This window comes from Besnoitia besnoiti, assembly GCF_002563875.1.
Source record: "Besnoitia besnoiti strain Bb-Ger1 chromosome Unknown contig00015, whole genome shotgun sequence".
Lineage (NCBI taxonomy): Eukaryota > Apicomplexa > Conoidasida > Eucoccidiorida > Sarcocystidae > Besnoitia > Besnoitia besnoiti.
This window is the reverse complement of record NW_021703917.1, coordinates 1,118,198-1,144,450: the sequence shown is the minus strand read 5'-3', so window position 1 is coordinate 1,144,450 and position 26,253 is coordinate 1,118,198. Positions and strand designations below refer to the sequence as shown.

Genomic DNA, 26,253 nt, shown 5'->3' with positions numbered 1-26,253 from the left:
TTAGTTCGTTTTTGAAATTCGTGTGTCAGGTGTGGAGGAGAATGTCCTATTCAATAATCCGACCAAAACTCCATTTAAGTTCGTAGACAAAGGGATACTACAGAGGCGTCCCGGTCTCTCTGTCGGATATGTGTCAATACGCTTTTTTCAAAACAATACCACCACCACCATCTACGTATTGTCGGTTTTGCATTCAATTCGTCAGGAAGTCCTTTTTACAAGAACTAACTCTCTCTCTTCACTGCCAGTGCTGTTCACTACACCTCTGCGTCGGATACTAAGTATGCAGTGATGCAAACGGCTTAGACCTTCCTTCAGACGTGAGTTGAAGGACACTTGAAGATACCAGAGTTGCACGCGTTTCAGCTGTCATCCCCTCGCCACTTCTATCCCTTTATGGATGAACTCACTTCTGGCATGCGTACTATTCTGAGAAGCTGCTATTTGGTTGACACGACACATTAGGCTGAACCGGACAGTCTGCAGCCACGAACGGCGTCATCAGCACTGGCGAGAAGCGTGAGAATGTAGCGTCAGGAAAAAGGGAAGCGCGTGATCCGTCTCTGTGCAGATACTCCCCGCTGCTCCTTGGTGTTGTGCGCACGGCGAACGCTTGCGCGAGGCATAACCACTTTTGCGGCCGTTTTCATCAAAAGAATCTCTGTCCCGCTTGCCAACTTGCTAGCAACATTCAGATGCTGAGAGGTCTTTCTTCCGGGCTCGCGGGCGCTAGGCTTTCGCTTTCCCCATCACGGACCATCATCTGCAGCCCCGTATGCTGCATGTCGAAGTGCCTCAAGAGCCGCTTCCGTAGTGGAACCCTCCGGTTTGCGGGGGCCGCCTCGCCCCGGGGAACCACCACAGACACAGACATTGAGCGAGAAACTTTGAATGAGCCGTAACGTTTCCGACGAGAGAAGCAACAAGCTGCGCTGGGCATCTGCAGAAGACATACTACACAGAAGGCTACGAGCGGAGTTGTAAATTTCTAACACAACCCCCCGACAGGCTCCCGTTCTTGAATTCGAAAGAGCTCTTTAAGGTCCATACTAAAAGCGCGTGACTCTGTGCACTGTCAGGCAGCAGGACTTGCGTCAACAGCCTCTGAAAACGTGCGCAGCTCGCATCCAGAGAAAACAAACAGACGACTCACATGCTTCCACGAACATCGCTCGGTCGGAAAAACCTGAGAAGCGTGGCTCTTCACGCCATCCCAAGAACATGAGACACACTACATGTGAAGGCGTGTCTACAACAAGAGAAAACTACCTTTCTCATTTCTGTCCATCGTCAGCGCACCCCTTGTCTGGCTGTGTAGATACTGAGGTGTCCCGGTTCCAAGATCGGGGTGCGAAAGTACTCTTTTTCCGAAATGGTGTGGGAACACGTGGTGGACAGCAGGTGAGCTACACGAGAGCCACGACGCTCTGCAGCGGGAGAAGACAGCTCGTCTAACGCCCGGGGACTCTGAAACCGCTGATCGTTTGACCTCCTTTCCGTAGGTCTCTTCTAGTTCATGCGTTACCCGTGGGTCCAGCACCAAGCGCCGGAAGGAGATCCCGAGCAACGCCGGATGCTGAAGAGAAAAGCCCAGCCGAAAATGAGTCACAGAAGAGAAACTCCCACAATGCAGCGACAGGCAACGAAATAGTGAACACGATGTTCTCACGAGACGAACTTGCGCTGATTCCCTAGATAACTATGGCGCACCCGCCGACCGTCTTCGCGAACGCGACAACACAGTTCCACGACGAGGAAACTTTCGACTGAAGTGTCTAAGAGCTTTCTCGAAGTCTGGCTCAGAACAAAGACGAGAAACCCTGCTCTCCCCCTCCGCCTTCATATCCCATTACTCCCTCACCACCGAAACGTACAACGTATACGTGCATCGCTGCTCGGACTTGTTCCCCAAAAGAAATACAGCTGCATTTACAGGAACGAGAATAAGGCAGGAACTTCCGGGACTGAAGCTACGACCCACTGTGACTCGGAACGTGGGTACAACGGGCGCCGCCCTTTGCCGACTGGAGCTCCTGGATGAGTCACCTACCTGCCAGCTCGTCGACTAAGCGCTGAATCGGCACCTTCCGCAGCCCCGTCAAGACCTCCTCCCAAGGAAGCGAGCAGCGCTCTCCGCGGCACCCGCGTTGGCACCATCCGCCGTCAAGCTCGTCGGCTTTCTCGGTGTCTCTCGACTCTGCGTTCGCTGCAGACGGCTCCTTGCGAAGAGGAGGTTCCGCACCCCGCAGGCGCGCCTGGCTCCTGACGAGAACCGCGACAGCCGCGGCTGCGCGCCGAAGCTGAGCAGGCGACGCGTGCACAAGCCCTTCTCGCACGTCGTCTAGGACGAGCTGCAGAGACTCAGCTAGCCAGTCCCCCTCGTGACCCCCGCTGCCCGCGTGTGGCGCTGTGTAGTCGCGGCCTTCTGCGACAGGGGTGGGGAGTGGAGACCGCGCCTGTCCGGCGTGCACACAGCTACGAAGCGTGGCGAAGTGGGAAAACACCGAGACCGCTTCGAGGATAGCCAGAGAGGTGTCACTCTCCTCCTCAAGAAACACTTCAGGCGCCCCAAAGAGACGAGCACGGTGCTGAACACTTTGCCCTGAACGCAGCGACGTCGCAAATAGAGACAGTCCCAACGAAAATGTGAGATTGCACGAAGCGCGCAGAAAACAAACAGTGCGCCTACCAATAACTGCGCAGGGCTCCATCCATGTTGGTAAAAGACGCCGAAAATTTAGCGCTTCGGCGCGCGAAGCGACGTGAGACAGAACTGACTGCACACAGTCATCTGGTATTCTCAGCTTGTTGAAGGCTAATAGCAGGCAAAAAGACTTTTGCATTTCCGTGCCTCAATGGGACAGAGGCGCGCCGTCTGAAGCAGCGAGTGCGCTCCTCTGCCTCGAGCTTCCGAAGTGCCTCCGTAACTCCAGAATCTATCGTCCACCTTGTTGCCTGACCTATGAAGAGAAGGACGCGAGCGCTTTCGTCAAGGAGCTCTGCGACCCGAGAACTTTCATCCTCTCCGGTTTTCTGTAGCACAACCGTTGCCGAAGGACAGCGAAAAAAAGCGGCGACAGGGAGAAGCATGACGAATTTCACGCGAGCCGAAAGCAAGATGCATCGAGGCGTGGACATGGATACATGTCGAAAAGCACAGAAGACTGTGAGGGCGACAGGCCCGAAAAAACATGGATGCAGCAAACACTAGAGACGCCTGCAGGGTCGCGGCCGCACGTGAACCGCCAGAAGGAAAACAGCCACGAGGCAAATAACGCACGAAACGTAGCAAGGGTAGCAGTTGCGGCCAGACATTCGGAAAGTGAGACGTAAGCACTTAATGGTTCTTCGCTTTCCAGAAAACAGAGAGCAACGGGCAAGGGGTTCAGCGTTTCACAGCCATGCGACTGAAATCAGGCAAGCCACAAAGATACACACACCACAAGCTACATAAAAATACCAACAAAAATCTACACAATATAAACGAGGCTGCACGCGAGCTGCATTCTCGTGCGCGCAGCGGAAAGACTTACTTGGTCTTGCTGCTGTCCATAGTGCATGCCCTGGCCTTGCCTGTGTGCCCTGACTGCGAGGTCGCACCAACACGCACCACAGAGAACCTACAAATGCCGAAAAAACGAGTGCCTTTTTTGGTTCTCTTTCTTCTGGGTTCCAGTTTGAGGTGGCTGGCACAGAGCCAGACAAATCCGCCACTGAGATTCAGCAGTATGCCTGCCATGGCATGCACACAGAGCCCGACCCGGGTACTGATCCTTGAATAGAACTATTCGTGACCTAGGTATAGTCTCTAGGTGCTCAGTGCCTGCTCAGTAGGGATGATATCGTAGCGACTTTGCACCAATATATATTGGCGGTTCGGGAATAACGAGAAGCGCGTCGACACAGGACAAGCACGACGTGGACGCTGCCTAAACATAGCGCTTACGCTCTAACAGGGTCAGCAGGGTGCGAAGCCACGAGGCCTGGGTGGCGAGGCTCAGTCGCCGCAAGGCATCCTGCAAACACGCAAAAACCACAAGAACAACGCTCGCAGAGACCTCTCCACACAGCCACGGCACATGCCTCTCCGCTCTGCACGCGGTCACTTCTGCGACACAGCTCGCAGACAGGACCTTCCGTATACGTTCCTATCATATGCATACACCGCACATACGTAATACACACATCCGCGCGCCAGGGTATACATACATGTAGATATCTACACATGCTCATACTGGCGACAACACGCCTCTCAAGGTGATGGATGCGCCACCTCCGGACGAGATACCACACACAGAGGAATGTACATACAAATATATGCTTATGCGGGTGTGTAGAGAAGACAGGTGTTTGCACTATGCATGCCGCTGCGGCATGCAACTACACTTTCCACGGACACGCGGCGAAATATCTCCCTGCTCTGGCGCATGCGTACTGGCGCGATCCGACGGTGTAGACCTTGCGGGCTCTAAACTCCAAACGTTCCCGTTTGCTCTCCGCAGTCCGCAGCACTTTTTCTACCGCACTTACGCTCAGCTCCGCAGAGCCAGTATGCGAAGCGTCAGCCGCCGACTTGCCCGCGAGCACCTGACCCATGCGGCTCATGCATTGGAAAGCTTCCGTTTCGAATTCGAGCTCGACGTCGGCTCTGTACTGGCCTTCGGAATCTAGGACGTTGGGTGTTTTCTGCTCTGGGGGAGTGCACTCCCGCACGGCCGCGGCGGCGGTGTTGACCGAGTAGAGAATGCAGCCTAGACTGTTTTGCAGCAGAGCTTCCAAGGCTTCTTCGGCGAAGACGTTCTCAGGAGAAGGCGAAAATGAGCTTCGCGCATACGCGGGGGCTCCGCCCTGACCGTCGGAGTCCAGCGAGTCAATGGGAGCCAGCGCGAGAGACAGCCGCGCAGTGAGACGCCGCAGCAAAGCACTCGTCGCCGCTAGCTGGGCAGTCAGGCAGGCTCCGATTTCCCGGCTCCACGCGACAACGCGCGGCGCAGAAAGGCACGAAGAACGCGCGCGAGCCGGCAGACTCTCTGAGCCTGCAGACGTCTCTGGAGGGGCGAACGACGCAAGAGGCGTCGAACAGGGAGGCTGGCGACCCTTCAGGGCTGTAACGGCGCCGCGAACGTCGCCGACCACCTCGTCGCGGGGGGGACAGAGCTGGAAGGCTGCCGCGAACCGAAGCGCGGCGGTCTGAGAATGCAGCGCATGCACGAGGGACTGGAAGGAGAGCGGCCCGACTTGCTGGCGAGTGGAGCACGCGAACAGCGACAGCAGACGCGGAAGGACTAGCAGCGGATCCTCAACACCAACTGCGCTTTCCTCAGGCGCCCTTTCAGATGCAGTGGCTGCAGCACTGGAGGACGCGACCAAGGCTTCCTCTCCACTCGCGCGCCTTCCGGCCTGCGAGGTGTCTGTGCACGTGACGCCCTCCATCAGCCGGTAAAGCGTCCCGAGCTCTTCGCCAAGGACCCGCTGGAGCGAGAGAACAGTCGTCAGGGGAACGGAGATGCCTTCCGCCTCGACTGGAGAAGCTTGGGAAGAGGGAGAAGCCGAGGCATCCACACACAAATCCTGGAGGTACGCGTACTCATCCGCTTCGTCTTGCTTGAACAATTCAGCCGACGCAGCCTGACGGCCACACTCTCGCGCAGGCAGAGACAGCCGGCAGCTCGCTAAGCTCGCATGGGGTACCGTGGAAAAAGTTGAAGAAGACCAGCTGGCCTTAGACGCCTCGGACGGAAAACCACTATCGTCGGCGCGCGGCTCAGGCAACCCTCCCGCGGCGCCTCGCCCGCCTCCCCGCATCGCCGCCCCCAGGTTCTGAAGAGACAACAGAGCTGCCGAAGGACGGAGGACGAGAGACGCGCCAAGGGCGTCCACCAGGCAAGCAAACTCGCTGGGCGAGAAGCAGCTCTCCTCAGTGCGGGAAGCCGCCGCGCGCGCACCCTCCTTCTCGTGTCTGTCCTCTGAGAGCATTTTGAAGAACGAGAGACGCACCGGCGAAGACCTGGGAGCAGCGGCAAGCGAGTCTGCGACGACAGGCTCGTGCTGTGCATCACAGCTCTCGAGTCCACACTCGCGGACAGCAGCTACAAGGGGCATACAGGAAGGAGAAGGAGCCAGAGGCAGGGGCGACGAGGAGAGGCAAGACGAAACCGAGTACGGGAATTTCGCCTCAGCCCGGGGGAGGCCGTGCAGGCCTTCCAGCGGAGGAAAAAACCCGCTCAGGCGAGGGACGAGGGCAGCCCTGAGCAGCGCGAATAGGCGAACGATTGCAGCCTGAGACGACTCGACGCCCCACGAGCTTGAAGGAGAAGAAGACGCGAGACGACCGCTCCGTGCGTCTCGCACGAGCGAAGACACCATGCGCCGAACGAGCTGACGAGTGGCGGGCTTCGTGCCTACGCCCTGCCAATACAACGAAGCGTGGACTACGAGGCGCGCGCGACTCTCCGGGGGCAGCTGAAGCAGCTGAAAAGAAGAAGCAAATACATGCGTCAATGGCCATCATGGCGAGCATGCGAGGAAAAAGCTGGAAACCCTAAACCCTACACATCCTAATACTGCCTCGTGAAAAACTGCGTGCTTTAGACCTAGCGAAAGGCCAGATTCTGCTCTAGTCAGCGGCTCGCGTTTGCACCAAGTACTGGGACAGCGAGTTCCAGATCAGTGCTGGTCTACGGTGCGAAGGAGTCGCAGGTGCTTCTGAGTGCCCAGTCACGCCCCTCTGCCGAGAATTCATCAGATGCTTGACGCAGCAAGCGCGAGTCGACCACCGTAGATACCTCCTTCTGCACAGACTCGCTTCTCTAGAGTGCTGAACGCCACGAACAGCTCTAGAAGACACGCATCAGTATCCTGAAACCGCCACCCAGCCCTCCTCTCCGCCGGCTGGTGCGGCTCGGAGCGCTCGACAGTGCATCTGCAGCACGCGCGGGCGAACTGTCTTCTGCAGAAAGACTTTCTTCCTTCCTCGCCAACTTTGGTTGCACTTGAGGGCTCTTTAGAAGACGCCTTTCAGACCACAGGCCGAGACCGACACAGCGAAGGCCCCACATTTTCCGCACGAGGCAGGCACGGAGGACAGAGGTTGTGGCTGCGCGGCTCCGTCCCTTCCCAGCCTCCTAGGAGGAGCGCAGCCCGGGGCACATGCGCCCTACAGCGCCACGCGAGGCGGGCGAGGCAAGCGTGATGCGGCGCGTTTTGCGAAAAAAGGAAACGGACTAGTTTCCGCGCTGGACATTTCGCACTGCGTCGTATCGCTCTTTGATGCGTCGACCGGGACACCACTCGCGGCTGCGTTCCTGCGTCGGTTGCGTCCCCAGAGTTCACTTCCGAAGAAGGATGTGATGGGGACCCGCGCCAGACCCCGAAGGCGGAGCCGAACTGCGACGCGTGGACACACAGAGGCCTTACCTCAGTGGCGAAGCGCCCCTGTGCGGCGACTGTGTCAAACAGCTGACTGGAGAGAGCGCCGACGACTCCCGCCGCCGCGAACGGGCCATTCTCTTTCCGCGGGCTGTCGAACCGTTCCTGGTTAAAGAGCGAGGAGAGGAAGGGAAGACGAGCCCCTCCCGGGGACAAGTCTGCGACGCTTCGCGAGGCGGGTGAATTCAAGAGGCCAGCAGTGAAACACGAAACAAGGATGGCCTCGGCGCATGCGTCCAGGAGCCTGAAGAGCGCGCGAGCCGAGGAGTGGAAGTCCGCAGTAGCTGCAGAATGCAAATGCGGCTGAGAGAGGCTGTGAAGCTGCTCCATGGCCTGCATAACGACGACGTTCAGCGAGCTCGCCAATCTGCGAGGGCGAACCACACAGGCGCACCGGAGGTCAAGCGAAACGAACAGAATACAGACGCCTACGCTGCAACAAGCAGGTCACACTCCACGACTGGGCGGCCGGGAAGTAAAAGAGAGACGAGAGAGACAGACAAACAGGCAGAGAGGGTGTGGCGAGTGCGCTTCAAGCAGCGCCGCCCAAACGAGCAGCGCCCAATTGAGTGCGATAAGCAGGCGTCACCTCCGAAGCCAGAGGAAAAAGGCATACGCGACACCAACCGGAAGCAGAGAGGTGTCCGCGGAGAAAACAGTAATGGGCCCTCGATGAGACGACTTGAACCGAAGCGATGCACTCTTCATCAGAAAGAAGCAAACAGACCATTTCCCTCGATAGTTCAAGGTCGGTTACAGTTAGTCTCCGCCCCACCTCGCCCTGAAACATGGTCGTCAACGAAACTGAACAACTGATGTCTTTCAAAAACGAAACAAAACGACCAACTCCTCGCCTCCCACGCTGACTCACTTGGGACTTAACAGCGCGAAGGCCTCCGCCAGGCTTGCCAGCTCAGAAAGCGGGAGAAACTGAACGCACAGCAAAAACCACTCGGGGAACGCACCAGAGGCTGCAGAGCTACAGAATTGCCAGGGATAACCAACGAAACACCGACACGTTGCCGAGAGAAAAGACGGAATTCATAGAGGACAAGCTCCGGATGCCGCGTCCAGCAGACGACGGCGTTCGCCGTCTCGTGAACTAATCCATAAGCTTGCCTCTGGTCAATGAGGTTCACGTAAGGGTACGGCGTTCGAAGCCGAAGCACGCCACGAACGTTGCTGCATGCACCATGCTGGCCACGCGTATCCACAAACTGAAACGCACACTCTCCGACGGCGATAGAGCGGTGCTGCCTACTGAGAGAGCCGCGGCGCCGTGAGAATTGGGAGGCGCTTCGCACAGGTCTCGCTCTCTACAGAGAACCAAGGCGGGCGGATCAGCGGACTGCACAGAAGCAAAAGAAAGGGTATAGTCGCAACCTGGCACCAAGAAGGTCGTGGTGAACGTCACAAGCGAATTTCCATGTTTCCGCGGGAAGGCCGCCGGCCCTCCGCTTCCGGCGAAACTCAGCGCCGGAGACTGGTAGCCTCTGAAGCGCGCGCCCCGCGCACGTTGTGAGACCTTACCGGCAAGTGAGGAAGTAGGTCGCCGCTTAGACGTTTCCAGAGAGCCTGCTGAGTCAGCGCCAGGATGATGCCGTTTAGCTCTTCTGCGCGCTCTGTTAGTCTTTCCAGGGCCTCTGCCTTCCTGTGATCTTCATCCCCGTTACCCCTCCCGCCTTTTCCGTCGCCGAAGGGACGTACACGAGCTAGCCGCGACCCGGCGTTTTCACCAGTGGCTGCCTCCTCAGCGAGCGCCAAAGTTGTCCCCGAGCACTCCGGCGCCACATCGCCCAGGACGGAAGACGGCGAGGAATAGCATCCAGAAGAAGCCTCAGATGCGCGAGGCCCGTTGGCACTCTGCAGCTCGCGAGCCTTCGCTTGAAGGTGCTTTTCAGCACTGGAGAAGACTTCGCGACTCAGGAGCACCTGAACTGCGTCGAGTTCGCTGCGGACAGCGGCGAGGTGAGCTGCAAGGGCGCTGGTGGCGGCGAGCAGAGAGGGCCCGTCAAAGGAGAAGGCGATTCGCTGAAGCCGCGTCAGAAGCTGTCGCCAGTACATAAGAGGATAGCCCTGGCCGCCCAGACGGGGGTGAGCAAGCGCCACTTGCGCCGGGGCGCCGTCGGGTGGTGAATCGTGCCCCTGCCCCCCGGGGTGGAGCGCCGCCTCCGGATGCTGCAGCGCAAAGAGCAGTTCGTGACTGTTCAGTATGGCGACCGGCTTCCAGCGCCGACGCGACAGGAGGAACACAGAGAGTTGCTTGCGCTCCAGCCCGACGGGGACCTCAGACGTCCCCCCGACCCACTCGTCGAACACGCCTCCAGACTGCGCGCCTCCCCGTCCACCGCCGAGCCTGCCTGTCGCCGCTTGACCGAGCGATAGATCCGGCTTCCTCCACTCGTCTTCGTCGTCTTCGCGGCGCCACTGGTAGCGCCAGTCCTCCTTGCCGTGGGTGAAAAACCGCGAGGGAGGGGGCGGGCCCGGAAGATACGGGAACGCCACAGAGGAGCCGCGCGCGGCTCGGTCGCTCTCGCTGGAAAACTCAGTCAAGCGGTCAAAGTAGGTGACAGGCGGCGGAGGTATCTCTCTCAGTTTCAACGCGGACGCAGCGATCTGCGCGTCCACAGACGGGTCCTCGGCGGCGCGCAGCCCCCGAACAGCGTCGTCTCGGTTCGCGGCCGCACTCCCCGCACCTCTATGCCCGTCCGCGCTTCCTGCAGGAGGCGCGACCGCCCCCTCTCTCCCTTCACGACACACTGCGTCCTGCGCTCTTCTCTTTCTGCCGAGGCGTGGAGGCCCAACGGGCTGCACATGCGCCGCTCCTCCCGCGCCGAGCCTCCCCTCCTGCCGCGAAAGCTGCTTAGGGCTCGCCTCGCCGCGCGCCGCCGCCTCGCCGCAGCGAGCCGTCCCGTCTTCGAGCCCTCTCTCGCCCCCCTCGTCGCGGGCGGCAGCGAGCTCCGAGGTCGCCTGGCGAGAGAACTCCGGAAGGAAGACTTGCCGGTCAAACTCGAGCGCAGACGGCGTCAGAATGCGCGTCGTGACCACGTGCCAGCCGTCGCTTTGCTCCTTCCTTCGGGACTCTTCCCTCCACGCTGCAGAGTCGAAATCGGCGCGTTTGAAGCGCTCGACGTAGCCGTAGCTGGCACTCGAGAGGTCTTCCGCGTCGGCGACTCGCGGACGCGCGCGTCGCTTCGCGGAGACGGGAGGCCGTTGCCGGTCTTTCGACGGAGGCTGGAGATCAGTTCTCGCAGCACGGAAAGAGTTCGCGGTGGAGGAGAAGGGAGAGAAGACCGAGATGCACGGGAAGAAGAGAGGCGCGCCATCCTCAGCTGCGGAGCTTACGTCCAGTTGAGCCCGCCTGTTCACGACACCCTGAAGCGGACGACTCACGACGCCATACCGCGCCCAACCGGCCGAGAGCCGCGGGGGAAGGCGAGACGGAAGACTCATCGCAGGAACGAGGCATCCAGACGCGGAACGAACAATAAAAACAGAGCAGTGAACCCTCTCCGCAGCAGCCAACCCGAGCTTGCCGGACCCCGTGAGCGCCACGCACAGACGCAACTGGCGGGTCCTGCTCGGATCGTCTGGGGCGGCGTGGAGAAAGGCAACGAGCTACCGGAAGGTGGCAAGCATAGAACTTTGCCAATGACTTCTTGGGAAAACCGATCCCGTGAAAAAGGCCTCTTGCTCTGTGTCGCGGATACTACCTTCCGTTCGAGCAGTACGATGGCTCGGGCAGCGAAAGCGACACGAAAGACGTCAAAGGCTTCTCCTCAATAAGGACGAATGAGAGACGCGCACCAGAGGCCGGGAACTACTGAGAAAGATCTTTCGCATGTGGCATTAGACCGAACTGTCGTTATACTCGCCTCGTCTGGGGGCGTCCTCTAGAGAACACCCTGTAAATCACTGCAGCTCGCTGCGCCGCAGCGCCGGTAAAGCACAGCCCCCCGTAGACAGTTATTGACGGCAACCTTCCCAAAAAAGGTCCAGGGAAGCAGAAAATGCTCCCGGTGCGCCAGCTTGACCGGGCGCCCTCGCGGGTTCAGGGAGAGCTCCAGGGCATCTTTGCGGGTGATCGGCTCGTTAACCCCGAGCAGCGACCGCGATATTGACACCACAGACACCTTCTGTTCCTGAAGGGAAACACGGGTAAAAACACGTTCGCCCTTCGGAGAAAGAGGAAGCATTACTCAACAGAGGATAGAAAACCCGCCACAATGCAACGCTTGCTTACTGACGGCGATACTGCATGTAGGCAAAGATGCAGGAAATTGGGTCTGCATGCGAGACCTTCCAAAGGACAAGATCTGCTTGCCAGTGAAGCCTTCGACCAAATACGGGGCATACGCGTTCGTTACTTGACGTAAGTAGTGACGGCTCCAGATGCATTTTTTCCAGTCGACGCGGGAGTTCTTATTTGTGTTCCTTGCACAGCGTTGTCAAGGTCTTGGTAACGACGACGTTGCGCAGCGTGCACTCCAACGTATTTACTCCACGAGCACATGCCTTCCCTCCCTCATATGCACCATGAAGTATACAGGTACCATTCACTGCCACACACAGGCGAATGACAACAACACTGTTTCCACCAGCCAACTAGCCCCAGCATTTGATGCTTCCATGTGAGAGTGTCGCATAGAACAACTGCGGCAGGCCGGGGCTGAGTCCACTGAAGATCGTGTAACCTTCGGTGATCCACTGTGAGTGGCACGAACTGAAAGCAATTCGATGGTGCATCTTTCCAGGAATGGAAGGTTGTAGTACCATGGTCAGCTTGACAGGTTTGTCGGCGCACCGTTGTTGTGAGGCTCGCACCTAGGACAGTCATGACGTCACGCCAGGCGCACGAGTTTCTCGGAAATCAGCGATCGCCTGACGCCTCGTGCATTCGGACCATCACTTTGTTATTTGCATGAAATCAGAACATTGAAGAGAATATACCTGTCAGCGAGGATTCGCAAAGCGGGGAGGCCTCTACGCAGACTGCTAGCGCCCACAGACCGATACAAATGTGCACCGATTCCGCGTGGGGCTCTCGGCTGGTAACTCGACCGCTGTTGATATCAAATTCGAGAAACTGTGTTTTCGACCCCTTTTTTCTACGGCTGTGCACCGATAAATAGGGAAGCAACTGCAGCGTGGCTCACTAGGTTCCTTCGGTGCCGAAGCCTTGCTTTTGGCCGCGGAATCCTGCCTGGTTTCCGAGAGTTGCCAAGACCACCTCGCCACAAATTCATGCCGCAGGAATGGGCTGTCGGCGTTTAAGGTAGTGACGGCTGTTGCTTAAGGCAGAACGTGGAGGTCGCGGCAATTACGCCGTAGCAGTTTTGTCCGTGTGGGGTCGAGTACGGTCTCATTCCCAGGACACCCGCGCCACCATTTCACTGGTCAACCCCAAGAAAGCCTCTTGCCCGCACCCAAGGAAAATTGCCTAGTTCGCTCCGTGTTGATGCGTAAGTGGCGCGGAGACATCCCGACCGGGAGTTCCAGAGCGGCCTCGGGAGGCATAGGTACCGCGGTGGTGGGGTGCAGAGAAAGATCATTCCGTCACCTGAATGTGAAATACAAGCTGCTTCAAAAAGCAAACGAAACGGGTAAAAATCCTTTGACTGACTTTTGGCCCTGCCAGTCAGCGGAAGCTCAACAGCGCGGATTATTCTTGCCCTTTTTTGAAGAGGCGGTTCGGTATACTGCATTGCGAAAAATCACTTATTTTATTGCTTAAAATTTCAATTTTGGTCACTCCTTGTTTAGCAGTCCTATAAATATGGTTCAGAATTTAACTTGATTCCCATCACTTACAGTAAATCTCTTGCCTAGGCCCCGACCAACCCCCGCAGGGTAGACTCAACTGTGACTTTGCAAAGGCTGTAATTTCGCGGGCGAGAGCAAGAGCAAAAAATAGATAGGTGCCGTGCTTCTGTGCACCAGCAAGGGAACAAAAGGGGTACGGCGCAGCCGCCGTCCAGAACTGAGTCGGATCCCACCCACGCGTCGGCCAAAGCTGCGTCAGTTCCACGGAGTCACGACGTAGAGTGCATCCGTTTTTCTCCTGTCACTAAGTTTTACTTCAGGTTTTCTCGCTCTCTGTTGATCGAGTTTGACGTCCGAAGACATTCAGGTGAATTAACCGCCGACTGCGCTATCTTCTTCATAATGGCGAGCAGGAGCAACTGCGGCGCGGTCGTGCGTTTGGCGGCCCTGCTTCTGGCAGTGTGCGTGGTGGCCTTCTCTCCATCCGTCGCTGCAGCGGAAGAAACCCACAGCACCGTGACGTACAATCCGGTGGAGGCTTTCTTGAGCATGCTGCGTGACAGCCAGACAAGCGTCGCCCGCGAGACAACCGAGGCGCCCGCTTCCCGGGTCTTCCTTCCGATGCTTTTTCCCCCTCCCATTCCCCCGCAGCCACAAAACGTGTATCACAAGCACGTCCACCACCTGCCAAAGAAGCCGCCCACGCACGTCCCGCCCTTCCATCCGCCCTCCCACAGGCCTCATCCCCACCCGCACAAGCCGCATCACCCCCATCACCATCACGAATACCCCCCCTTCTTCCCCCCTCCCCCGCAGCCAAGGTACTACTAGACCCCGTCTGAACTGAAATCAGGTCATTCCCTTGCTCTGTGCACGTACTCTTTGTGATGCGTGTTCTTGAGCGTGCGGTCTGTTTTTTGCATGTGGCCAAAAGCCATTCTGCAACTCCTATGAAATGCATTCACATCCAATCCAACAGTGACGAGCTTTCGAGTCGCGCATTCTCACCCCGGTCTCACTGGACTTCGAGGCCGACCTTGCAGGTCCCTGTGGGAGACATCATAGAAGTACAGCTGAGCATCTGCGGCAGCTTACCGCCAGTCGACACCCTGCACTATGATCCGACATAGCATTTTTCGAAATCCCACTTCGTGATGCGAGCCGACTTATTCCACGCCACTTAAAACCGGGTAGAGCTAACTTGTCAGTCGCTGCGACACGCATGATCCAGAGCGGTCAAGGCACCAACCGACAACGTCAGAACTGGTAGTCAGTGCCGGCATGGCGGCACCAGGCCACCCTTGGGTGTCGTGGAGTTCGCCGCCGAGCCTATAGTGCACGCTACAGCATTTGTGTCATGCGAGACTTCGAGTCACAGGATAGATCACGCTGGAGCTTCTGCTGCCCGTAACTAACCCTGAGCCTTAGAGTCGCCTGGGATCCGACTTCACGGCTGGCCCTGTCTTGGGCGAATGCTCTACCTGCCACTCGTACAGCGCGCGTCACGTTAGCCATGCTGGCTCCCGATGAGTCGATATCCCGGGCGTAGCCGCAGCAGAAACAAAAGTCTTCCACTCGCACAATCGCTAGGCTTAAAAATTCGCACCAGATGAGGCTGAAGAAGCATCAGCTTTGAGTAGACACAGTGAGGCTCTTTATCGCGGCCACACTCTCCTCAGAGCGACAGTAGCACCTCTCCAGAAAGGGAAATAGCGAACTTGCACTAGGCCAGGGAATCAGTCACCTTTCACCGGAAGCGCATGCCGCCTACGAAGATAGATGAAGGAATACCCAGTTTAACCATCGAACGCCTGGACTCTGAGTTTGTTGAACAAGACCTTTAGAGATACCTCTTCACTCCCTCACGGCAGGTTTAGTACACAGGTAACTCGACGGGCAATTTCACTATTCCAAGACGCAAACTAACTCGATGCGCGTTTATTCAAGGCTTTTCTACCGGCTACAGACACGACTTCGTGGGAATGAGGGGCGACGAGATGCTGGAGCAGTGTGAATGCACAGCGCGCACGATTTTTACAGTGACGGTCTCGGCTTGTAGGCCTCCAAATAGTATGTCTCAACATGCTCACGCGCGTGCCTATTTTCGTACCTTCCGGGATTCGAACGATAAAGCCGTACACTTGGGGCACTGACGAGAAAGCGACAGGCTGGCTTTGCCTGTGTGGTCAGGGGCACGTGCGTGTTCCCACGTTGGAAAAGCCCCGCTTCCTGCGGTCACCTTGGCTGAATGCTTCCGTGCGAATATGGAGGAACGTCAGATATACAGTGCGGAAAGGGAGTCATTTGCTACGGAAAGCCCTGGATCCGGACGGCGGCAGGCGGCAGCCGCTCTACGAATACGGTGCAGGCGGAAGGACCGGAAATCTTCGTCACTCTAAACCCTTCGTGGAGTAGATATCCTACCGCCCGTTGTGCGAGGGGCGCCTTCCGCAGAGGAGCGAGACACAGAACTGGCCACGGGCCTTATCACAGGACTGTGGCCACTTTTACATCAAATTTTACAGCTGCCATCGGTGGAATGCGATGTGTGAGATGGGTTTCAGCATACTAGCGCTGACATACCCCTACACAACTATATAGATGAAGCCCAGTCCGTGGTGTGCCCACTAGCTGCACTTGGAGGGGTATTGTGTCCTGAAGATATGTGGAGAATCTTCAGCATGTGCTGTGATGCAAGTAGCGACTCACTGTAGGCGAAATCATAATGCTTATGGACCCTTGATCTTTTGGTGTCCCAGCTGCTGCACCGGGTAAGGTTTGCCAAAAGGAACCTGCGCCTACAGATGCGTGTGTGGCATACTTGCTCAATTGTACGTATCTACAACGTGACTATTACTGCAGTCAACGGCGCTGGCACGATAGTTATCCGGGGAAATAACACGGATCAGAGAGAAAAGAAAGATTTAGCTATTGAGGTGCGGTTTTTCACAAACACTCAAGACAGTTGATACCTGCTACACAGCAAGCACGAAACGATCACTTAGCACTCGCATTGCCTCGTTCACATAGTTCCCTCCTCACCGATGCGGAGCCTCTGTGACCCGTCACCATTCCAGTGCCAAAAGAGCAATGTCATTTACTCTTCCCGGGAAACAGAGTGAGAGTGAGAGTACGAGTGGGACACAGACCAGGACTCATCGCACGGCCTGCCACCGCATTCGTAGATGTGGTCGTGGAACTCGTAGCGGGGGCCGTACTTGGCAGCGGGAGAAGCTCCGGTGAAGGGGAAGAAGAAAGGGAAAACGCGCTGAGGAGTCGTTTCAGAGACGCTTCCATCGGCGTTGCCTTCAGCAGCACGGTTCTGGAATTGGCTCATGCTCATGCCCCAGAGAGCCTCAAACGGGTTCAAGAAAGATCTGGCACCTCTGTTGGCCTCGACGAAGAGGTTATGGACAGTGGTAGGATCGACGACAGAGCCAATTGCTCGCTCCATCATCTTCACGCCTTCATTCTGAGTGGCCGCGTTGATGAAGGTCTGTGCCATCCGTTCCATCATTTTGCTGGCATCGGCAGGACGAGTGAAGGCCTCCAAGAAGTTTGGGTACTCTGTGTTGGAGTCGGCGGCGGCAGCGACGGTTGCGCTCAGTGCCGCAAGAGCAAGGAGACCACAGATTCCGCGTGCCATGTTGAAAAGGAGGACACTTGGAGAAACCTGTTATCAAACTGCTACACACAACCGGCAAGTGGTGGTGCATAAGAAGAAAAACCTGGAAAAAACAAGAAGTGATGAGCCTAACATATACCTGTGGTCCGCGCAGAGACATCCGAACGCGCTACGGGCAGCTGAACCGAAAGGAAAAGAGCAGAGCGTCCTGTCTACGTTTATTCTTCAGTACTGTCACCTCTGGAGCAAGGCACCTATCTCACTTTTTGCCCGCTTCCAACAACCCCCCAAGCAAAGCCTTGCGGCGCATCTGCTGCTTACACACACCCGCCATTGTATCCTTTAGGCTAGTCGTGCCGTGTGAGGAGTTAGATAACGCAGGATTTTTGATTTGGGGCTGCAGAGATTAATGTATAGCCTGAGACTGTGACATCACTCGTGCGACACCAGCGTCGGAATGCAGATGACGCAACATGCGTTCATCGCTGAAAATGCCACCCCCAGGTTCTGATGCTAACAGAAACAGACACGAGCTTTTTCAATGAAATTAGACGTGCTGCTGCTGCTGATGAATCACTTCCCAGTGCCGTCAAAAGGTTTTTGACGCTGCAGAGATTCGGGCTTGAGGCAGGGTCTCAGGGTACGCTACACTTGTTACACGCGTATGAGTTCGTGGCAAACGTGAGCACCGTTTGCGTTAACATCACGTACACCAGCCGGCTCCTACACGGGACGGAGAACCGCAGGGACTGTCTCCACACCCTCCCACCCCCCTTTGAAAGAAAAAGATGATGCGCTCCTTTTTCTTAGGTACTCAGGCCATGCTTCCAGAAGAGCTCAAAAAAGTTTCTTCTGCGGCACCACGTGGCTGTATCCTGGCCATGATTTTCAACCAGAGCTCGTGATCATCGTCTGCCGGTACTTTCCAGCCTGCTCGCGCAGATGTGCCAAGGCTTTTTCAGGTTCTCTTTTCCGCGCACATATATGTTGTATGCTACGAAACTAGTTCAGTGCCTGCCTAAAATTCAGTAACCAGGGCAAATCTACCCCCCCCCACCCCCCCCTAGCTATGCTGAAGCACTCACATCCGCACCACATCTCTCATGAGTCGCTCGTAATCCCACTGTCCAGGACTCAATTTACATAGAGTGGCGTATCCGTCCAAGTCAGCGAATGTGCATCCACTGCGCCGGCCACATACGGCCGCATCGCATGACGACCTGCCTGCCTTTTCGTTTGAGTGTTTGAGAGGAGATATCCAGTTTGACTGTCGCAACAGAACTGTGCGCGGTCGCGGTTCGTCGTTGTCTCAAAACCCACTCTGCCGAACGGCATGAGCCTTCGCGAGGCATGACAGGAGCGCATTACTGTGCGATCTCTGCGGACGACGCTCAACGGCGAGTAGTGCCCTGCTTCGCACTGTTCCTCTCTGCAAAAAACCAATGGCATTCGGATTAACCATCTAAACGCAGAGGTGGACGTTTTATCTGGGTTTCCTACTGCCTAGAACATGCACACTCTGATGGTGCTGTCTACCGGCCAAGGGCCGAGACGCACGAATTTCTCCTTCAGGCTGCTCGACTGACAAGAGCGATTTAGCGAGTCCTCCTCCCATCCCAAGACAGTTGATAGTATCCCGTGGCGCCGCTCGATCACGGGCGCTATGCTATCGCCGCAATGGCCTCAATGGCCTCCCTGGCTGGTACACGCGTCTACTGACACGTAATAGTTACACGAATTGCACGCGCACGCAGATGAATCCCACGTGGCGCAGCGGTGCGCAACCCTGTACAGTACGTCACCAACCGTGACACGGAATAAGACGCCGTTCACCCAGCATGCCTTCAGCGTCGCCAGCCAGCTCCCACCTCACAATAGCCCCGCTGTAAGCAGCTCACGGTCATCACCTTCCCGTTGCGCGTTAGCTCCAAATGAGACCGCCGACTCTGAGGTGGCGGGCTTCGAGGTCGATGGTGGACTTGAAGCTCGAGAGGATAAGCACAAATCTCCAGGATCTGTGCTCCTGACAAGCCCCGAGGAGGCCACGGAAGACGCGCCGTGTCCTTCAAACACACACAGGCAGTTTGCAAAAACAAAGCTCCGCGACTCAGTACGGGCAGTCGGCGGGACGCGAGCGCGAATCGCGACGGCCAACAGAGACCTCCGCCCGACTGAGGAAACTACTGAACCAAATGGCAATAATCCGACAAATGCACGCTGAACCGCTAAGGAGGGCTGGGTGCTGCGTCACCGTGCAAACTGCACTCCCTCTGCGCCGTAGAGAACCAGAACTAACTGGACTAGCGGGATGAAGAACACATTCTACAAAGGAGACAGATGCAACCTTGTCAGCTGTCGTGGGTGAAGTCTTCTGCGCGGAGGCGGGTCACCCTATGCCGCGATTGGCGAGCAGTGCGCACGCTGCGTCCTGCTGCAAGGCACTTCAACGTCTACCACTTATCCAGGCAATATCTCGCGACTACGGGATCTACCAGCAGTGGATACGATGCGGCGCGTGAGCATCGGACCCCGCCACCCCAACTTGGAGTTCCTTTGTTAGGATTCTGTGAAGCCCCGTCTTCTTACGTCTGCTGCGCGACGCTGTCTCGCTGCCTCGCATGTCTCCGTCACGCGACCCTGTCGCAAGGCGCAAGATTCTTTGGACCTCTTCGCTCGATCGGCTCGCGCTGCCGGTGCTTCGTCGAACGGCGGCCAAGCCTATCGAGGAGCCGCTCCTTCCGCTCCTGCCGGCGCGTCCCAGGACCACTGCCGCTGCCCGAGCAGCCGCCAAGCGGCAACGAGGAGACCCCTGCCCCACAGCCGCGCCGACCAGCTGCTGGCGCTTGAGCTGCTGCTCCCGCACGCGAGCCGACGCACGATCCTGAAGCCGCGCGAGCGCCTTCTCTCGCGGCAGCGGATCTGGCATCTTGAAGGTAGCGAGGTTCACCGTGTTGGCCAATTGCCCCGACACGCCCGCGTACGAGTTCACCGGGCACGGCTCGAAGATTGACGACTGCAGAAAGGGCGTCGAGGGGCTGGCAGCCTGAGCGAGGGCGGGCGAGCTCAGGAGTTCACCTGACGACGACAGGAAACGCCAGAGCAGACAGCGAAACGCGCATGCAGCACCCGCCACTCGCCGCCGCCACACGGCAAAACTGTACTGCCCAATACCACATCCACCAAAGGAACCGCGAAAGCCTCCCCCCCCTCCCACACCCCCCCCCACCATCTTCCACACTGTCCGCCGACAGGGCGCCGCCACCCTCGAACCTGCGGAGGCAAGGCGAGGGTGAAGGCGCCGACAGTCTGCCGCATATACGGGCTCATGGCGCTTCTTTGGGCTTACCCCACGTCACAGTTGGAAGCTGCGGTTCCTCGTTCGTCCGCAGAGCCAAGTCCACGTTGCCATAGCCGCTGACGGGGCCTGGGAGAGCGACCGCGGTGTCGGAGGCCTTCTTGATGGTTGCCTCTTCTTGCTTTTCCCTCTCCTCTCGAGGGAAGGGGGTCTCCGCTGCGGAGGCCTCCAGAGCCTTCCGTTGCTCTTCGGTCGCCGCGAGGTGCTGCTTCTTCTCGACTTGGCGAGAATAGAGTGCATGCTGGCGTTGTCTCTCGGATGTACAATAGCGCGTATTCACGTTGTTGATCTCTCCACTTCGCCGATTCAGCCTGCAGACACGCGACAAGCTGCAAAGCACGGCGATGCTAGAGAAGCTTCTGAAAGCGATAGCGCTGGCTGTCTCACTGCAACGAAAAAACGGACTCGAGGGCACGGTAGAGCACAAGCCAACGTTTCACACCAGGGCAACAACAGAGCCTTCGCCACGGGCACTCCTTCGCTGAAAGATGTTTGAAACCAAGAGAACGGCTTTGCGCCGCTCATCGTTTAGAGACACTTTGCGCTTTCTTTCCAAGACGGCTTCACGGCCGCACCACTGCGACCTGACAGCGAGGCCTCCGCGGACCCGTGCGTCCGCGCACCGACAGCGAAGGGCCCCAGGAACTACTCCGGTGGCACCAGTCGCGGAAACACCGCGCAGAGGGTGTGAGGCTCCCTGTTTGCCCGACCAGTGCGCACGGCTGCAGCCAAGTCGCAGAGATGCGGTCACACCAATGCGATCTCGACAGCATCGCAGAGGACCGCGTTCCAGCGCTTGCTTACTCGTAAGGCTGTCGGTGTGCGTCGACGACGTCGCAGTTTTTGTAGTACAAATTGTTTCTGGAGGAGAAGAATCCGACCGCAAGCTGCCCCGCGTGTTCCCCGGTCACAGTCTTCTTCTGGATTTCTATCATGCGTGCGTTGTGCTCCTCCTGAGTCGAGTCTATCCACCGCTGGCTCTTCTCTTTCTCGATTTTCTCGAGCTTCACCAACTCTGAGAAGCTCTTGTTGTCCGTGCTGGTGTATCGACTGAGAAACGCATCCAATCGCAGCTCAGTTCGCACGCGGTGCAGCTTCCCAGCACCTTGAGGTACAATGATGTCGTCTCCTCGTCCCACGCGCGTCAGGGACCTTCTTCGCGCGTGCGACGACACTCCTGAGGACATCACTGGCGTGTCGTCGGCTGCGGGACCTCTGCGCAGGCGCAGCGGACTTCCAGCCTCAGACACGCTGGGCCCTGGACTGTCCTCATAGCGCCCATCACCTCTGCGTCTTCGCTTCCAGCGGATTTCCTCATTCTCTTTGACCTCGGGGTCGAGAAGGGCACTCCCCTGCCTCCCTCGCCTTCGCCTCGGGTCTGCTTCCGCATATGCCGGCGACGGCGAAGCGTCTCTCTCGGCTTCTCGTTCGTGGCCCGCGGCTCCAGCCTGGCTTGGCAGAGACTCCGCTGGACGAGCCCTCCTGTTTTCCGCATCACGACGTGGAGGCGACTCCGTCGTGTCTGCAGGTCGCGTCGCGCTCGCTGGCAATGCAGACTCGCTTGGAGCTGAACAGGAGACTCGTTCTTCGCTTGTCGGTTGCTCGCGTGCAGCTTCTCCGGCTGACGACGAAGAAGACAGCCCCGGAGTGCCCAGCGCAGTGTACTGTGGCGAAGGTCCACAGCACGTCCCGAAAGCGCCCTGTCGATTCACGACGCTAGCAGGCGTGAGCGCGCGAATTCGACGCAGCAGCTGTACCGCTGCATGCACATCCCTCCGTCGTTCAGCCTAAAAACACACATGACATGCAGCGAAAAGACATTTGAGGCTCCGCGTAAACAGCCTCCGCAAAAGAAAACCTGCAGCATACAGACACCAACACGCCTCTGACCAGACGCCCACTCAGTGCCAGAGGCTGCTTCGAGCCGCTGCGTCATGCCTTGCACGGTACCACACTGGCCAAATATGTGAAAGTCCGGGGTAATTACGATGTAGAATTATGCCGAAATCATCAGCATGAGTACCGAAAAAGCTGGGAAAGGCGCACGATCTCAAACCCCGCAAACCACGCCTATACGGTGTTCCGCTGTCTCCTCAATGAGATCCTGCGATGCAGCCGCAAAAGGTACCTCAAGAAGCGCATGTAGAAGCTTGAGCATGGGCAGATCAGGATAGTAATCCCGACTGATGATATGCGAAAGCGCCTGCGTGTACTTTTGCTGATCCAACGCGATGGCTTCAGACTCTGGCAATCGAAAAACTTTCTTCGCTCGTAGAAGAGACAGCTGCCCCGCGTGAAGCTTGAGACCCGCCAACACTGTAGATGATCGCGACGACGATGAGGATGGCGTTATCGTTCTCGCAATCTGGAGTTCGCCCCCCCCGGCGCCTCAGCCACCGACACTGTTCGCGCCCGGCGCTCGTCAGCTCGGCGCTGAAGAGCCGAAGAGGATGGAACCTTGGAAGCCGCATCACTTTCTCCCCCCGCAAAGACGACGGCGACGGCGAAGAAGGGCGTGGGCTGCCGGAGAAAGCCATCCCGACATTTGCGCACGTTCGAGCTTCAAAAAATCCTTCTACAGACGCGGGAGGGCTCGCCATAGTGGTGTGAAAGGGGTGACCAAAAACGCGACACCGGATCTCAAGCGCGGAACGCACACGCCAGCCACACTCCCATCCTTGGAAACCTCAATTTATGCTTGCGTAGAACAAAAGAGACAGACGATGCTGCAAAATAAGGGTCGGTGTCAAACGCTGCGGCCACGCTGTGCGAGCTGGCGAGCCGAATGCCGACACAACTGGTGTGTCACAGACACGGTGGGAATAGGCATATCTTTATCCATGCGTACAGCTTGCGCAGCGGACTCCTGGCGCACGATATTCAACTGACAACAGAGAAAGCCTGCGTGAGAAAAGAAGGACGAACAGACAATCTCCTCAGCTACTGCAGATCGAGATTATCGTCGGTATCATACTTGCAGTGATTTTTTTTCTGCGGCACCATGCAGCAGAAAGGTGTACGGGGCACGACCGTCGCTGCACCCAACTCAACAACACAGACAACGCTTCTTAAATCGAAAATCCCACCTTGGCATGCCAACTCTTGGTGTATGAGTAGAAAGACATCCGCGTTCTGCCAAAGTGACCGATTCAGTTAGAGACCGTGTCGCGTAGAACAAGAGAAGCATGCACACTCCATCACCTTGAATCCTGTTGTTCTGCGTCGCCGGCTTTCCCATCCAAAAACGACCACCGAGACGTATTGCTGACGAAAAGAAAAGGAACACCTGTGAATATTTACTGAGAGTGAGTGCCAAAAGCTCGCGCCGATTAACTCGGCGAACTGCATGCAGCGGACGAGAAGGCGTCGCAACTACCAGTTCAAACTCTCGTTTCACAGCTATGAGAGTTCTTCACCGCCTGATAAACCACGTCACCGGCACGTCGTCTATCGCTCAACTCAGTCGTTTGCTGCTCTCCAACAACGAGAACGATGGTGCAGGCAACCGCACGCTTTCGCTTTTCGAATACAGCACACCTGCAGATACTTTGCAGGGGCCACGCCGTCTGTTTATTTCTCCCTCCGTTTCCCAAGCTCGTGCATGATTAATTTGAGGAGCCCCTAGCGAAAAACTCTACCGGTTTGTTTCGTAGCCACGAAAAGGGAAGCCGCGTGGAATCGAATGACTCAGCCATTGTCGGTGTGAACTCATTAAACCGCAGGGAGGGGTTGGGATTCCAAAATCTGCATTTACAGCTGGGTCAGTGATAGCACGACTCGATGACTCTCAGGAGCGTCCGCGGACATTTAGAAAGAAACATTGTCGCGTTTTACAGAGCCGGCACCTTTTGCCCCATGCCGAAGGCTGCCAAGTCGCGTGTTGCTCGTCTTCTTACCTGGCGAGCAACTAGATCATTTATTCTCGCGCAAGCCTGTCTCCTATAGCTCTCGTCGCAGGCTGTGGGCACGTCGGTATTCTCGCAGGCCCCATTCGCAACCCTCACAGCTGCGCCTTGTTAGTGAGCAGTTCAGTTGATGGCTGGGCGTGTTAGAAAGAGGCAATGCCATAGATATAGTGCATTCACACAAATGAATATTTCTATCTCTGCGAAAACCAAAGGGTCTGCAGCGGCGGCACAGTGGGTAGGTTCCACGTAAACAGGACAGTCACCGAGCATTTTTACGGTTTGGATGTAAATTTCTCTGTTGCACACGCGGAGCTATATGGCGGCCACGGCTTTCGAGGTAGACGCGCTAAAATCGCTAAGCGCTCCAATGCATTTGACGCCGCCTCCTTAGAGGCGATGGCTTTCTCAGCTGCAGCGTTGACCTCCTACTGGTCGATGCTGAAAAGCACTTCGCGCCTACACAATCACAAGACATGGACAGAGGCATCATAAGCAACACTTCCTGTTGTCTTTCGTGGGCTCAAGCCAACGAGCGCACAAACTGCAGGGAGCACAGCGGCGTCGGTCTGGGGATGCGGTGGACGTCTCGTCAGTACCGATGGATTATGAGCCCTAACGAAGCAGGATACATGCGGACCGCTATCTGTCTCGCGACTTGGAGGCACGCGCGTGCCGTCACCCTTCGGTATCTTTTGACAGGGCTGCCACCCATAGGGAACTAGGTGGACAGGAAGACCACCCGGGTGGCTCTTTGCTGCAGCCTCCACATCCGTGCGACCGCCTGTAGAATGCGTCGCGGGCGAAGGAATGGGAGGTGTAATGCATTTAGAATCAGCTCGGGGTCCGCAGACTGCGTAGCATTCGCACACCGTCTGCCCTGCTATGCTACAGGGAACGATGGCTAGCATCTTGTCTGAGGGGAGCATGTACGACCCCACCCTGGAGAGCTCATGAGCAGTACAGCGATAGTAGTACTCCGGCCGCTGCCATCAATCGCGTTCTCTGCAGCGACGTCAGCCGGAGTTTCAGTTCCACTTGCAGGAACGAGCGCTGAATGCTCCTGGGCCACTGCACGGACCTGGACACGGTCTCTCAAAAGTGTCTGAAGGGTTTAAGGTTCTTTCCGGCCTTTGTGAATGGCGCTGTTTAGGGTCACGCGATGCGAGTCCAGCGTTCGCGCGCGCTAGAGGAACACGGAAACTCAAGACCGGCTATACACAGCTCACACACCCTGTTCTTTCAGCGACTGGGTTCTAAGTCTGAGTGCCGACAGCCATGCGTCCACCAATACGTAGTCACAAGATATATCCTCGAATTTTTTCGGAGAAGGGCCATCTGGTTCTCCGAGAGCACGCCTGCGGCTTCCTACAGCAATGCGTGGCGATACCACAAACTGCTGGAATTGACTTCAAGACCGCGAACACGGAGAGAGAGGCCTTGTGACTTCGGCGCTGAAAGTTTCCTGGTCACAATGAATGCCAGGGGAAATTTTGGCGGTTCGAATACCGGTAAAGGGAACAACATGGTGGAACCGAGAGACGCTGTACGACCTCATCACTTTCCGGTGTTGTGTGGGGCTTTGATCTTTTGTTAGGCTTCAAGGTAGGAAAGAAGTGCTACTCTAAGTGGGCATTGTTTGTGGTGTGGTGCGACCACTAGCAGGCAGTCCCTTCCCGTCGGCCTCGTAGTTGGCAGGTTTGTGAATAAGTGTTGGAACGCGAGCCCCCTCACCGGCTGAATGCCTCCATAGTTGTCGTGACGAAAAGACATGCACGCGCCGAAGAAATAACAGAACGCCAGGAAACGATCTCTCAGAAGCCGGAAGAAAATCCATGGGTAAGCGATATCTCCCCCGCGCGGATCGATGTACCATCTCTAACGACCTGCGAGTCTGGTGACCTCCCGTCACCTGCGTCATCATGGGCCTGGCGCGGCAGGCAGCGCTTGTCTCTCCACCGGCTGTCTCGGCTGAAGACAACCTTCAAAGCCAAGAACTGGAGATCCTTCGGGAACATGACTCCTCCGTGGCCGCCAGCCTATAGTGGATCTTTCTGCGCATGGTTTCTTGATCGCGGTACACATCGGCGCTCTCTGCACGGAGCAATGTCTTGCCTGTTCCGGGCAAAATCACCTTCAGCAGTTGCTGGTGGAGCCAATCGTTCTGTCTCGTCTTG

General features: G+C 57.0%; 4 protein-coding genes across 4 annotated transcripts; 1 reads left to right on the top strand and 3 right to left on the bottom strand.

The window, feature by feature from the left end:
• Positions 1 to 1,514: 1,514 nt before the first annotated feature.
• BESB_028630 (uncharacterized protein) lies at positions 1,515 to 10,881 on the bottom strand (the record flags this gene model as incomplete). The annotated part of the gene is made up of 9 exons (XM_029361537.1): positions 1,515 to 1,576; positions 2,051 to 2,602; positions 2,961 to 3,033; positions 3,534 to 3,586; positions 3,947 to 4,016; positions 4,531 to 6,471; positions 7,417 to 7,795; positions 8,300 to 8,358; positions 8,959 to 10,881. 9 exons carry the CDS (start codon positions 10,879 to 10,881, stop codon positions 1,515 to 1,517), a joined length of 5,112 nt encoding a protein of 1,703 aa, XP_029215437.1.
• A 2,712-nt stretch (positions 10,882 to 13,593) lies between these two features.
• On the top strand, positions 13,594 to 14,022 carry BESB_028620 (uncharacterized protein; the record flags this gene model as incomplete). The annotated part of the gene is made up of 1 exon (XM_029361536.1): positions 13,594 to 14,022. The coding sequence occupies one exon, from the start codon at positions 13,594 to 13,596 to the stop codon at positions 14,020 to 14,022; it is 429 nt and encodes a 142-aa protein (XP_029215436.1).
• A 2,266-nt stretch (positions 14,023 to 16,288) lies between these two features.
• Positions 16,289 to 16,837, bottom strand: BESB_028610 (uncharacterized protein; the record flags this gene model as incomplete). The annotated part of the gene is made up of 1 exon (XM_029361535.1): positions 16,289 to 16,837. The coding sequence occupies one exon, from the start codon at positions 16,835 to 16,837 to the stop codon at positions 16,289 to 16,291; it is 549 nt and encodes a 182-aa protein (XP_029215435.1).
• A 2,467-nt stretch (positions 16,838 to 19,304) lies between these two features.
• BESB_028600 (uncharacterized protein) lies at positions 19,305 to 22,329 on the bottom strand (the record flags this gene model as incomplete). Its single annotated transcript, XM_029361534.1, has 4 exons — positions 19,305 to 19,891; positions 20,163 to 20,482; positions 20,976 to 21,958; positions 22,300 to 22,329. 4 exons carry the CDS (start codon positions 22,327 to 22,329, stop codon positions 19,305 to 19,307), a joined length of 1,920 nt encoding a protein of 639 aa, XP_029215434.1.
• Positions 22,330 to 26,253: the final 3,924 nt, after the last annotated feature.